The 14,329-nt window shown below is 40.3% G+C and overlaps 1 protein-coding gene across 1 annotated transcript in view; it reads left to right on the top strand.

Annotated features, from left to right (window-relative positions):
- Positions 1-3,283: 3,283 nt before the first annotated feature.
- The window catches only part of WDR86 (WD repeat domain 86), a 26,104-nt gene continuing 15,058 nt past the window's right edge, over positions 3,284-14,329 (top strand). Inside the window, exons 1-3 of the mRNA XM_018571192.1 lie at positions 3,284-3,591; positions 8,121-8,262; positions 10,649-11,069. Of these exons, the coding sequence (XP_018426694.1) occupies positions 3,363-3,591; positions 8,121-8,262; positions 10,649-11,069 (792 nt within the window). The 5' untranslated portion in view covers positions 3,284-3,362. The remainder of the gene's footprint in view (positions 3,592-8,120; positions 8,263-10,648; positions 11,070-14,329) is intronic.

Below are 14,329 nucleotides of genomic sequence, written 5' to 3'. Positions count from 1 at the left end.
ATTCACAAAGCTGCTGAAGGATCCAGCCGTAGTTTCAGCTCGCTTCGTTTGCGGGAGCCCTTCGGTTCAGTCGAACCGAAGAGCTGCTGTACGGGCTATTCACTATAGCCTGTAGAGCAACCGAGGGTGGCCGAGCCGAAGGCATATGCATCGGCTCGACCGAGCCGTAGTGACAGCCGAAGCGGTGCAAACGGCTTGCTGAAGGCCGTCCTTTTGCCCCACAAATTACATCTGGGCGTAGACAGCTGTGATCTCACGGCCGGCTCCGCCCAGGTGTAATGACAGATCAGCGTCCCCCAAGTGACCTGGAGATGTTGAACTGGGCAGAGCCGGCCATGACATCACATCACGTGTTTTTGGTGCAGAGTTAGAACCCCTGTAAGGTTTTTTTTGCTGTCAGTGTTCCCATTAGGGAGATTCTTTCTCTTTCTCTTGTTCTGATCAACATTATCAATGGGAATGAAAGTGAGGGTAAAGCCAAAAAGTTGAGCTGTCACTTGCACAGGAATAGAGGGAAAATCTTCCAGTGGGGAGACTTATTACAGTCTAAGAGCGGATTTCCCTAACATTGGAAAGATATCCTCTCACTTCCTGTTGAGTCTACAGTCTATCCGGCTATAATATACTGTATATTGCAATAGTGCCAACATGAGAAGGCCTTGGAGGACAATGCCTCCACAGATGATCTACTGCATCCCCCCACCCCCTTCCAACTCAGAAGCCAGGGTTGGACTATTTCCCAAAGGACTCAGATCTCAGAATCTGCAGTATCGTATTAAGTGTCGTGGCTCTTCCTTCAAGGTTCAGGTGTCGTGGGTAGCATATATATATATATATAAGACCTAGCATACTATATCACCATGATGATATTGAATGCATATGTTTTCAAGTCGTATATTATTCAGTGAGTTTTTTAATTGCTACTAATGTTTCACATTCAATTTTTGGAATGAGGAAATTAAGTAAGGTAATGACTCGAGCAAATTAGTGTGGCTTGGACTGTCTGCCGAACAACTTCTATGTCAATGAGACATCAGTGATGGTATTGGAAATCTATTGTTACATGTGAGTGGTCTGTGGCAGTCTATTGCTTCATGCGAATAGTGATTGAGCAATCTGCAGTAAAGAAAAGTAAGGACAAGGACCTGGCTATGATGTCTGGCAGAGGTAAGTGAATATCAAGGACAGAATTGCAGTTCTATTGGCAGAGCAGCTGGTCCCATATATGTATTTTAATGGCTTTTTAAGCTGCATTCTTAGAGTTCTACTTTAAACCATTTTTTTTAACCCATGCAGTGGGGCTACCCCCGCACTGCAAGGTTTAACTGCTCATTCTTGCCAAGGGTCAAAAAAAAAATTATACTCATTATACACTGTTTATTGGACATGAGGATGCAAAGGGACATACCTTCCCTGCCATGGAGGAGGAGACAGGCTGGAGGAAATGCTGCCAGCTCCGAGGATTGGGTGAGTATACCTTTTTCTTAACTCTAAAAATGAGCAGTTAACCGTTGCAGTGCAGGGGTAGCCCCAGTGCAAGTTTTAATAACATTTGTGCATGGAGTTCTTCTTTAAACAACCATTTAACATCTCATATGAAGGTTGTTATCATCATATACAGCATGTTGACCATAAGGAAAACATTAAGTTTTATTCTGCAGAGTAATTTCTTCTGCTAATTCAAAGTGACACATAAAGAAAAAAAAAGAAGAAGAAATAGGCTATCCTCGGGATCCAACATTAAAAATCAAACATACAACATCTTCACTCAAACTCTTTATTTTATCAGTAAGCAAAAAGCTGAATTTTCTCGACTGTCAGTATTAGCAAACACTTGTGTTCCTGCCAAAAATAATACAGTTTTATACATTTTCCTGAGGAGAACAAATATAAAATAAAAATGTTGTTATGTTGACTTCTGAACCTTTTGCATGCATAACCTCTTGGATGCACTTTTAGAAAACATTCCCCTCTTATAATTATACATCTATATAATGCAGACAGTGACCTGAAATAACTTGGTAGGATAATCTGCAAAATGAGTAGAAAATCCAATAAGAGCGACACGGTTACTTCTCATATAATGTTGATGTGTGTCTATACTACACGATTCAATATGCCTATTTCTTGTCTCTAGATTACCTATTCTGTACACAGGGCCGGATTTCCCCCAAGGCCACCAAGGCCCAGCCTCGGGGCAGCAGGGAGTAGAGGGGCAGAAGGGGTGTGGATATCCTATCACCCGACACCCAGGTGGGTAGTTTTCCTGACCTTGGGGCAGCAGAGACTGTCCCTGACCTTAGGGCAGTAAATCCGGCCCTGTCTGTACATCATTGATGAGCATATTGCAGCATTGTATAATATCTGTATCTTTCTCATTCATTCCTTTTTTTCCTTTAAATTTTGCACAGAACTGAATCATAATAGCATATGGCCAGTTTTAGATTAGGTGTTTATAATGACATTTCTCCCACCAACGAGCCCCACACCAGAACACTTTTGTGTCTTGGTCTAGTGTTAAAATCAAGGGCTCATCAGTCCACATGATTAAGCATTGGCATCAGTTCCTAATGCTACCTCCAATAGCCTATTTCACTCTGATAATCATATGAGACAAGAGGCAGTACAAAATCATCACTCAGGTGTTCCCAGGACAGCATGATGTCTATATACAGCCGCACTTGAATATACTTCGTATAGATTCCCTACGATGCTTGGAACTCTGTCCCCACGCTACAAAATGTTATTGCTTCTGACTATGCTTTTGCTTTTTCATTAATACATTACACTACATGAATCTGTTGAGTCTCTTTTGAAATGTCTGAAGCTTATGCACATAAATTAATTTAGTGGGCTAGTATTGATCTTATAGAAGCAATTAACGAAGACCAATGGCTTGTAAAGCAGTAACGGTGTGCCGAATGCATTTAGCAGTAGTCAGACATAATCTGTGATGCAGTAAACTGAATTTGGGTTGGTTTGTATGGAGTACTGAAGTTTACACACCTATAACTGCTCTTTGCACTGCATTGCAAATCCTACAGGAATTTCTCATATATACACTAATCAAAGAACAGATAATTATGTGCTTGTTATGTTAATGCTCTGGTAAGTAATGGAAATCGGGCTATTGGGTCATCTATGAGTGTATAAAACTCACTTACTTGTGACTTTCCTTGGTGCACTGATAGACTCATTTCTTACATCCTGTGTGGTGGTCATTGTGCTCTTTGCTTATATTTTTTCTTTATTTTTTTTTTAATCAGGGTTAAGTGGCCACAGATCATTTATCACAATGTAGACGATCCAAGTGCCAGCTGGAAAACACTGTCTTCTCTTTTCACATTGGAGTGGTGAACCCAATGAGTCCTCCCCCCTCTGCCACTGCCCATGCTGGGCTCCAGAGAATGGGGAGCAGTAGCTCCACTTTTACCACAACCAACTCCCTGATTAAAGTCTGCAGAGATCACAAGGGAGGAATCAACTGGATGAGCCTGAGCCCTGATGGGTGTAACCTGCTGACTGCCAGTGAGGACTGCACCGCCCGTTTATGGAGAACATCTGACAATCAATGCTGCAGGTTGCTGCAAGGTGAGTGGGTACCCCTACCTCCATAGGCATGATTACTCATTGTAGCAGATTGCATAGTCTCTATTCAATCCAAACTATTTTATTAGTTTTTTGTACACATATACATGCAAACTCATAGCCTGTGAATGCATGTGGACATAAAACTATGGTATCATACCAGTGAAGTAGTGGTCAATAACTATAAAATGCACTCTAATGCTCATGATTACTGCCAGGAGCAAATGTGAAAATATATGAAAGGTGTCCAACTTACCCTTTTGGAATAGACTGGGATGAATGAAAGTAGCAGCATCAGTAAAGGGTGTATAAATTTAGAGGAAACTATGCATCTACAATACATTAATACACAGTCAAAAAATAGGCTTTTGTCTCCCCCCCCCTTCCAAGCACCCTGTCCACATGTTGAGGGGACAAGGGCCACATCCTGGCCCCAAAAGGGAATAAGGTGTTTGCAAGTGGGGAAGTTATCGGAATCTGTAAGCTCCCTTTATACAAAAGGGGCCCTCAGATATCCGCTTCCACCCCCCTTGAGGAATGTGTATGGAGTACAGGTAAACAACCAGATGCCGACCATGCTGTCCTGTGGCTACTCCTGTCACAAATGATAGATTCCCAGCCGGCTGCTGTATGTGAACAAACCATCCAGGGATCTTGGGTGATGACATTGACCAAATATGGTCATGACCTTATTTGGCCAATGACATCACCTAGGATCCCCTGTTTGTGAAGAAAACATGTTACTTTTAAAGGACTACATTGAATTGCTCCCTCACTTTACGTGCAGCTTTAAGACATCCCCCTAGCATGGCTTTTGAGGGATTTATGTATTTTCCTGTTGCCCTTTCAGCCCTCTCCTCGTTGAACCATTTTATGTGATAATAGTCTGTAAATTTACCTTGAAAAGGGCCAGGAAAAAATGGCAAAGTTCAGGTTCCCTAGACCTCAGTAGGGTTTGGCAACTGGGGGGGCGTTATGAAATCACAGACATCCTGCTGGGTTTACTGAACCTTCTATGAACCTAACTTTAATTGTCTTGCTCGATCCACTCCTACTGCTAACCTTCTAGACTCACAGTGACTTTGGCTACCCAATTGGGAATAGAGTCACATTGATGTATGCCCAAAAAGCTGCTGAGTAGCACTTTTGATGCTCTTCCATACTGATTATTATTACTTTGCTTTTACATTTTTCAGACTATTAGGGATGCTTGAACTAGTTGCATCTCTTACAGATACATTGTTCAACTCATCTACAGGATTTGCGCTGATAATTGTAGAGCTCATTGATGAAGAGTAGAGATAAAACATTACCACAGTAAAATTTAATAAATGCAATATGCCATCAACTAGACTTGTGGCCCATGAACACGTTGGTGGTCTAATCCCATTTTGCAGATATGATCACGCAGAGTGTTATAAAAGGACGCCACCATTTTCTCATAAACCTGCACTGTATATTAAACCTGGCTGAGAGAGAGGCAAACTTGTCTCCAGAGATTAATTCCCCACGTTTTTTCCTATTGACAATTCCAGAAGCCGAATGTTACTTTAATCAAGTTTCATTTGATAATTAAAAGCTTGTTCTGCTATTGCGCCAGAACACTCTCTTGGCAAGAGTTTCTCACTGTCGGCTGACACCAGGCCTGGGTTTTATATACAAGTTTGTACTGCATAGTAATTGAATTGACATATGAATTGTATGAGGACCTTGAAGGACCAGGAACTCAAAACTACGTGGCAAGGGTTGGCAAATACCAAGCTGTCATTTGGCAGCATGGTCAGGGGAACAGTTTTTAATAAATCTGCAAGTTAAAAGATCTGCCGTGTTATAGAATAGGCACAGCATCTGATGCAGTAATTGCTACAAAACGAGCAAAACACATATTTTAGGATAAATCCATTTTCAGCATCCAGCCCGAAGCACAATTCTGGCAGAACAAGAATTCTCTAGTAAAGAGGGAAACTGATGTGAGTGTTGAGTGAATGTGATTTCTAGTCGGTTAAGACATTAATGGGTTTGTAAGTAGGTTTGAGGTGATGCGTTTGTTTATCTGCCACTCTCTTTCCCACAGCTTGATACCAATGGGTTAAAAAAAGCAATGAATATGACTCGCCAAACATTATCTGTTGGAGAATCACTGTTATTCACCTGCTGAGAATGTTTGCTGAATTCACAGCTTTATAAATATGCCCCAAAAGTGGCAACAGACAGTTGTACACTGATTAGCAATAACATAATGACCACCCACCTAATATTCAGTAGGTCTCGCTACTCTAACGGTTTGGTTTGCTCCATTTTATTTATTTTTGTACATTTCAGGTTTTAAAACTAATATTTTGTATTATTTATATTCTTTTTTTTGGTGCTATTTATGTAAAATATATTTGTTTTACAAATATACATTTAATAAAGGGTTCTCCCATGATATGAGATTCACAGAGCACTATGTATTTTAAACCTGGGATGGAGCCACATGGAGGGAGGGTGGAAAAGGGGAAGAAGTCGTGGTCCTGTGTGTGTAAATGTTACCTTGAACTACTGAGCTCTTTTTCATAGAAGATAAGGTTACTCAGGAGACTATAGCTTTAAACCAGCAGGCTGGCAACAGTAATACAAAATGTAAATATGCAATATTTTATATTTGCCTAAATAAAAAAAAATATATATTTTACATTTGTATTAGTCCTTACCATAATAAAGAAAATATAAAAACCACTAGACATTGCCTTTAAATATTACTGTAGATAATACTGTAGGGCACTACACTGATGGGAGGGGAAGGATCTTCCAATCCTCAAATGAATTGCCTGGACACTGGGACTCGGCAGTGACTGTATGTATTTTTGCTGATCCTTTCCGAAGCTCCATAGTAGATAGGCTGAAAGATCTTCCTGTAGACTTATGAGCATCTCAGCCACCTAAGTACTGAAATACTTCTCAATAATCACAATCAATGCTCAACAAAGGAGAACTACTTTAAACTATCGCCTATTTTCTGGTAATTCTTATTCAGTAAAGATTAAGATTTTTGAGAAATCTCTTGATTCCCCCATCCACACTAAAGACCACGGATGGAGGACTCTCCTCTGCTGGCTATTGTATTCAAACATTCAAAGTGGATTGATTTTCAGCTGATTAAGCAGGAAAAGGCCTAAATTCAATCCGTGTATAGCCATCCTAATGCAGCGTGAAGATAATGTCCACTATGCGAATATTACACATGTCCACATGTCTACAATCTCCCTACATTAAACTGAAATCTGATAACATAATCAAATTATAAAATGTTATCATGTTTATTACTAGCATTCACAGCCTAAAACTTGGGATGTGACAGATTTGTGCAAACTCTGTGATGGGTTGGCCATGCATGGGTTAAAGTGTATTGGTTGACAAAGTCTTTTTTGTTGTGGATAGAGAGGAACGTTTATTACCTTTGTCAGGTTTTAATTGGTGTCTGTTATCTTTTAGGGCCTAGTGATGCCCCTGTTACAAAGTGACCACCCTGCAAGACTGCAGAGTGCACTTACCCTCTGCTGAGTATATGAGAATTTTACATCATAAAATGAACCACTAAACCACACATAATGGGAATTGCTTAGCAATATCTATATTTATAACGTGTAGGTTTCCATTGGCAATGTTGTAATTCCTCGGTGTTTAGAAAATCACAGGCCGCAGGACTCTCGCAGCCCTAATATGCTAAGAGCCAGTGGTGGTAGAGACTCGGGGTGTGCCAGCGGTAAAGTGAACACTGCAAATTCATTAGTTACCTGACATATGATGGCTCAGCGTGCACAATAGTATATTCTACATACTACATATGACCCAAAAATAATCAACAAAACACGTGAGCCAATCTCTCAGTCTTTCTAATTCTCAGTCTCTACTCACCAAAAATACAAACTCAATCCTAATTGATGAGAAGCGTCAGCATTAAGAACCTACTATTTATACAAAGTCATAAGCAGTTTAAAGTAAACATGTCATAGGAGATATATGGGGGCTGCCATTCCTAATCTCCTTCTAAAAATGCCAGTTGGCTTTTATCTTGACCACTGGTTTCACATTTTTCAGAGAGACTGACCCAGCAACAAATATAATGATCAGGAAAGGCAAAAAATAGTTTCAGGTGACCACGCTGACCAATGAGAAGCACTTCTTAGCATGGGTAAATACGTTTTTGGTTAAAATGCTTGTACACGCGACTAAACCGAGCAACAACTAAACACAGGAAAAAGTGATCTGGGAAGCAGGAAGTTGTTTATTCCCACCAGATAACTTCTCAGTTGTTCATTTATAAAGGTTGCGGCACTGGCGCCCCTAGATGGCGCTGAGTACATGAACTAATACTAAGCTGGTCACACATTGAAGGTGGTTTTTTCCTCAAAGTGGAAACAAGAATTTGTATTTTTTATACCTTCATTCACATGGAAGGGGCTCTGTAATAAACACTGTATGGAGGTCAGGGAATGTATCAAGCTGTTCTGACACCTTTCTTTGTTTTGTTTGCATGGAATTGGCCATAGGCCACAGCAGCTACATCACCTTTTGTCATCTGGAGAACGAGGTGGCGTTCACATGCAGTGCAGACCACTCGGCCAGAAAGTGGGAGGTAGCAACAGGACAGTGCCTGACCGTGTACACAGGACACACGTCCATTGTTAATAGGTGGGTAAGCCGTCTCCTGGACCAGCTGTCATAATGTCTTCCAGCTGTGATTTGCATGGGAAGTCTTCTATGTTGTGTAATTAACCAGAAACAGCAGTAGCCCCCACTGGTATTTTGAGTCATCCATCAGCAAAACATATAAGGGGGATATGCTGAGATGTAAATTTAGGGTTAGGTCATTTTCTAACTGGTCTATACGTATATATATATATATATATATAGTTTTATTGCCCTTTATTGACAACATTTTAACCAAGCTCAGTCCATCTTTATGTTGATGAAGATGGACTGAGCTCAGTAATTCAAGGAGTCAGCCCATCCAAAAGAGATATGTCAGTTTTTTAATAATATGATGGAGAATTAAAGTCAAAGAAATAACTATACAGCTGAAGACATTGTATAAGACACTTTATTTTCATCGTCGTTAAGCTAACCATACACGCTTAACTTTCAAACTGCGGGCTGAACAATAGAAATCTAATAGATTCCCCCCATCCGCGCTAAACAGCATGGATGGAGGAATCTTTCCTCCTTATTGTTATTGTCTGAATACCCAAACAGTGACTGTATCTGATTGGATGCAGTAATTGTTCATTGCACAGGGCCACTCATGGCTACCCTGCTGAATCGGCCATGATTTGAACCCTGTATGGCCACCATTACCTTCCTTTCCTGTTACAGTAGTTGCACAGTGTGTCGAAATATAGCTGCACAGTCCAATAGGCACCAGAGTTTGAACACACTACCCCATGTACCCTGTAATCTAGCAGACTTGGTCAGACCCACCACTCTTCCTGGGCACCTTGTAACAGGAGTCAGGAATTATAGCACAGAGATTTTCCTTTTGGATTTCCAAGAATTTTAAGAACCCAGAGAGTGCCTTGAGCTCTTCAGGCTCTACCAATAATACCAAATATCACTTTTTGGTGACTGATACTTTCATTACAATTCTGCATCTACTTTATCAAATGTAACATGGATGAAAAGAGTACGATTATATATTGTGTTATTTTTCTCCAACTATATCCCGTATGAATTGTTCTTTAAAGTAGAATTATGCTCTCACATGTAGGCCCTGTTTTCTTAGGTTCCTACAAAAAGGAAACTTTTTGTAGGAACTTCCTGTGGATGTGTGTACATTTTTACTGTGGTATATAGAGCAGAATGTGCCAACTCACTGTTCACTGGTATGGTTATTTATAGCCGAACTTTGGAGGGTGCTGACCATACAGTGCTTGAATTATGACAGATTCTGGCTGAACTGGCTGAAATTAAAGCTCAGGGCGGCCCTGTTGGCACTACTATTCGACTGACAAATTTCCACCCGCCTCCTTGAACAAAATCAAAAATAGCCTTTGTTGAATAGTGACTGCATCCAGTCATATTTTTGGGTATTCAGCAGTTGCAATTCCCATCGGCTGTGAATACAAAAGCCAGCAGGGGCTTTAGAGATGTATAGCCAGCTTAAAAGAGAACTATGGGGTAAGTGTTTTTCCCCATAGTTCTCTTAAGGGTCACGGGAGGACATAAACTAGCGTCCTCCCGTAGCCCAAAGCTCACTATATCTCGAGCTACAGCTCGCGGTATACTGAGACCGCCGCAGCTGGGACGGATCCCGACATTACTGTCGAGATCCACCCAGCTGCGTGAGTGACAGCTGGCTCTGCCTATCTAGACGCAGAGCCAGCTGTACCCACACCCTCCCCGTCCGATCCTTCAGTCAGTGCTGGAGGATTGGAGTGGGGAGGGGGGAATCCTTGCGGGGAGCCATGACTGACAGTCACCGCTCTCTGCAGGGACATGATCGAGAAGTGAGCAAGCGACGTTGTGTTCGCTCACTTCCCAATCTATTGAGCCGATGTGTGACAGTTTTATTGTCACACTTCGGCTCCAGCTATGAGGATGAGTGGAAATCACTCACCTCATAGTTCTCCTTTAAGGGTAAGAACGATTCAGCTAAACAGGAGTAAACATTATCACCCTAGGGAAAGAAGAGTCTGAACATGGTATCAGTTAAAGTAGAACATATTAAAATACAAAGATTTCTTTCTTTATTTAAAGTTTTTACATAGTATAAATCAACATCTACAATTAACAAAAAAATCTTCCATTTGGACAGCTTATCCAACATAGACATTTCATCTTAATATATGCATTTACATAAATAGTTATAATTAAAAAATATTGCATAGCATATCTTCTTCTACCATTTTAAATTTCATATTTCACATTCTAGTTCTTCCTTTTAATAATGATGGACTTTTCTAATGCTTCTTTAATGACCATTTCTTATAGGAACATGAGCAACAATATATTTGGTGTAAGTGTTTGGGTTAAGATACACTTTAACTAAGAAAATAGACGACTGTTTATTAATCTACCACAGGATTCTGGTCAGCAGGAATTTGCTCTTCAGTGGATCTTATGACCGGACAGCTCGTCTCTGGGATGTAGACTCTGGCAGATCTCTTCAGGAGTTTCAGGGTCATAGAAACTGTGTGTTGGCCTTAGCGCATTTTTCATCCAGTGATATTCTGGAAGCATCAGACTTGGAAGGAAAGGAAGTGAAGGAATTTCTGGTGACAGGAAGCACGGACTGCACAGTGAAAATCTGGGAAGCCTTCAGTGGTTGCTGCTTCCAGACTTTACGGGGGCACGTGGGGGCCATATTGTGTATTGTGCTGGACGTCCCCAACAAGGAACTGTTTTCAGGAAGCACAGACTACACCATCCGGAGGTGGAACATTGTCACAGGAGACCAGCTGAAAGTGTTCAGAGATCACCAGGGATCTGTTATCTGTCTGGAGGTAAGAAAAAAATTAATCATTTATTGGGTTTATTAGTATTTTTCATTGCTTATAGTATCACCACTTGTCCCCCTCCCTCCACCACATCACTTAAGCTGGCCATACACTAATAGATTTTTTTAGTTCAGCCTGCAGATGGAGGAATCTTGCCTGAGACTTATTTTCTGACAGTCAGCGCCCGCCGCAGTCAGAATACATTTCGAATTTCTACATTTAGCATTCTCTATGTTGTAATTAAGGTTCTCATACACTTAATCTATTTGATGTAGTCTGACCTATGATCCTATGTCAGCAGGGCCAAGCAGGTAATCAGGAAACTCTGGCATTTGCCAGAAGTACTGTCTTACTCTTTATACTTCTATGGCAATTGGTTTAAAATATAACTACAGGTGAAACTCGAATAATTAGAATATCGTGCAAAGTTCATTTATTTCACTAATGCAACTTAAAAGGTGAAACTAATATATGAGATAGACTCATTACATGCAAAGCAAGATAGTTCAAGCTGTGATTTGTCATAATTGTGATGATTATGGCTTAAAGCTCATGAAAACCTCAAGAACCCCAAATCCACAATCTCAAAAAAGTAGATTATTACATGCAATCAATAAAACAAGGATTGTACATAGAACAATATCGGACCTCTGAAAAGTATAAGCATGCATATGTACTCAGTACTTGGTTTGGGCCCCTTTTGCTGCAATTACTTTTGCACGATATTCTAATTATTCGAGTTTCACCTGTATTTATTTAAAGTGTATGTGAAGCCAAATAGTTTCTATTTTAGTTGTGGACAGAGTTGGTAAGGGTTGGAACTCTTGTGTGGCTTTTCCTGCTTTCGAGAGCTCTGTTGGAGTGATTTACCATCACTTCCTGTCCTGCTGACAACAATTTCACCAGACAGGAAGTGAGGGAAAATCTGCATCAGGAACACAGACAGAAATACAAATCTGACAGGGATTCTAACTTTCATCTATTCTACCAAAAAACATAAAACATGTATTTCTGTCTGTGTTCTTGGAGAATTTCTCTCAATTCCTGCCTGGTAAACATTCTCAGCATGACAAAAACATTTCCATTACTATCTTTCAGGAGGGCATGCTCTGAAAGTATTATGATAATTGCATTAACATGAGAATAAAAGAATCATTTTCACATTGACTGGATAGATTTTCCTTTTGGATTTCCAAGAATTTTAAGAACCCAGAGAGTGCCTTGAGCTCTTCAGGCTCAACCAATAATACCAAATATCACTTTTTGGTGACTGATACTTTGATTACAATTCTGCATCTACTTTATCAAATGTAACATGGATGCAAAGAGAGACAGAAAGTGAGGGGGAAATCTCTCTAAAAGACCCCAGGATAGCAGTAATAATCTGTCAGGGGTTTCTAACCCGTCTCCACCCTATCCCCAAAAAAATGTTTTGGCTTGATATGCACTTTAGCATATCATTTTGATGGACCTATCTTCTCTGATCATTAAAATCTAACCAGAATTCCTGTAAACATTTCCATGACTATCTTTCAGGAGGGCATGCTCTGAATGTATTATGATAATTGCATTAACATGAGAATGAAAGAATCATTTTCACATTGACTGGATAGGGATCCTGTAGAAAAAAAAAAAGTTTGAAATGAGACTTTCTTATATGTTGAAGGTCAGGCAGAGTATTTGGAATTGCTCAGTGTACATTGACCTTCTCCTCTTGTATCTTGCGGGGCCAGTGCTCTCAAGAAGATGCTATTTTTAATCCCATGCAGTTTAAAAGGGAATCATTTTTTCTTTGTGCTGATGTGTGAATTGGTAAACTTGGGTCAGCTTTATTTTAGTTGTTGTTAGTAAGTTTATAAACTGTTGTTATTGTTTTCTGTTTTAATCAATATACATTTACAGTTTTTGTTTTACAAATACATATATAATGCATGACAGAGGATTCAGAGATCAGCAAAGAGACAACAAAGCACTGCAGCTTGCTTTGAGGCTCCCTTTGTCTGACTGAAACCTCCTACAACTGAATAGGGATGAGATGACCCATGTAAAGTTCTGTAAACTTTGTGTATAGAAGCATCAGCTGTGTACAGCATTATCCACGCTGTATACAAATAGGTGTATGTGGGTAATACATCTAATGATAGTATTCAGATATATAATTTGTTTTTCTAAAAATAGCAAATACCTGAATTAGACTATATTTATCACGATTGCACTTGTGGGCCATTAGCAAGAGCTGCAGAATCGGGGGGGGGGGAGACAAGAAGACACATTTCAATAATTATATTCTTATTATGTCCCTTTCCTGTGCCCACCTCTGGACAGTTCTGGCTAATTTTAATAGGAGAAATGTAGAGGGAAGATGGTGCAGGGATCTTGAGAATAGTCACAAGACTCACTATATCTCAGGGAACTTGAATCTCTCCTTTCTCCTTAGTCTGCTCTTTTAAAGAGTACTTGTGCTTATATAGCAGACTTCATAATGCATCCAATAGCACATACTAGCGTTAGTTTTTACTAAAATAATCATGAAGTCTAAGGGCTCATTCATACAGCCGCAGAAGGCTTAATACCATCAAGCAGGGGCGTATTTCCTTGCCCGGCAGTCACAGGTGTTCACTTACAACCAGCAGCCTGTACAGGCTGACAGGCACCATGCCTGTATGCAAGTTCGAGTGGTTGCATGCATACATGGACAGATGAACAGCACTGGACCCAAACTGTTTGCATCCAAGGCTACTGATACTTTAGGCATGTAACCGCTTGGACTTGCATACAGCCATGGCGTCTGCCAGCCTGTCATCAATTTGCCCCTTCTTGATGGCGTATAAGCTGTGACTTAAACAAAGATGAACGTCTTTATCTGTAGAAATCAGTTACATTTCAGCTCTTGTTATCTTTGTCCTTCACTTAGGCCTGCAGTGGGAACTGTGTATTTTATAATCGATATAATGTTGTATGCAGAAACTGTTGCTATATATCTCTATTTGATTTATTTGTACTGCGCTCTTCTCTAAGGAATCTATGAGCAGCAGGCCACACGTAAGGCACGTACAAATCCACAACATGTTACAACTTGCATTGAAGGCATTGCCTTTTGCCAGGTTACAGGAGCGGAAAACAAGGCTCCGGATGTTTGTGCCAGTGGGCTTCCCTGCTGAGAAAACAATTCAACACTTTGCTTTTATATTTAAAGGCCAAGTTCACCCACATACAGTATATATACACTGTGTATGTGTGTGTGTGTGTGTATATATATATATATA

This window comes from Nanorana parkeri, unplaced genomic scaffold (assembly GCF_000935625.1).
Source record: "Nanorana parkeri isolate BGI_ZX_2015 unplaced genomic scaffold, ASM93562v1 scaffold1699, whole genome shotgun sequence".
In the NCBI taxonomy this organism is placed as follows: Eukaryota; Metazoa; Chordata; class Amphibia; order Anura; family Dicroglossidae; genus Nanorana; species Nanorana parkeri.
Note: the sequence above shows the minus strand (reverse complement) of the source record. Positions and strands in the feature narration are given on the sequence as shown.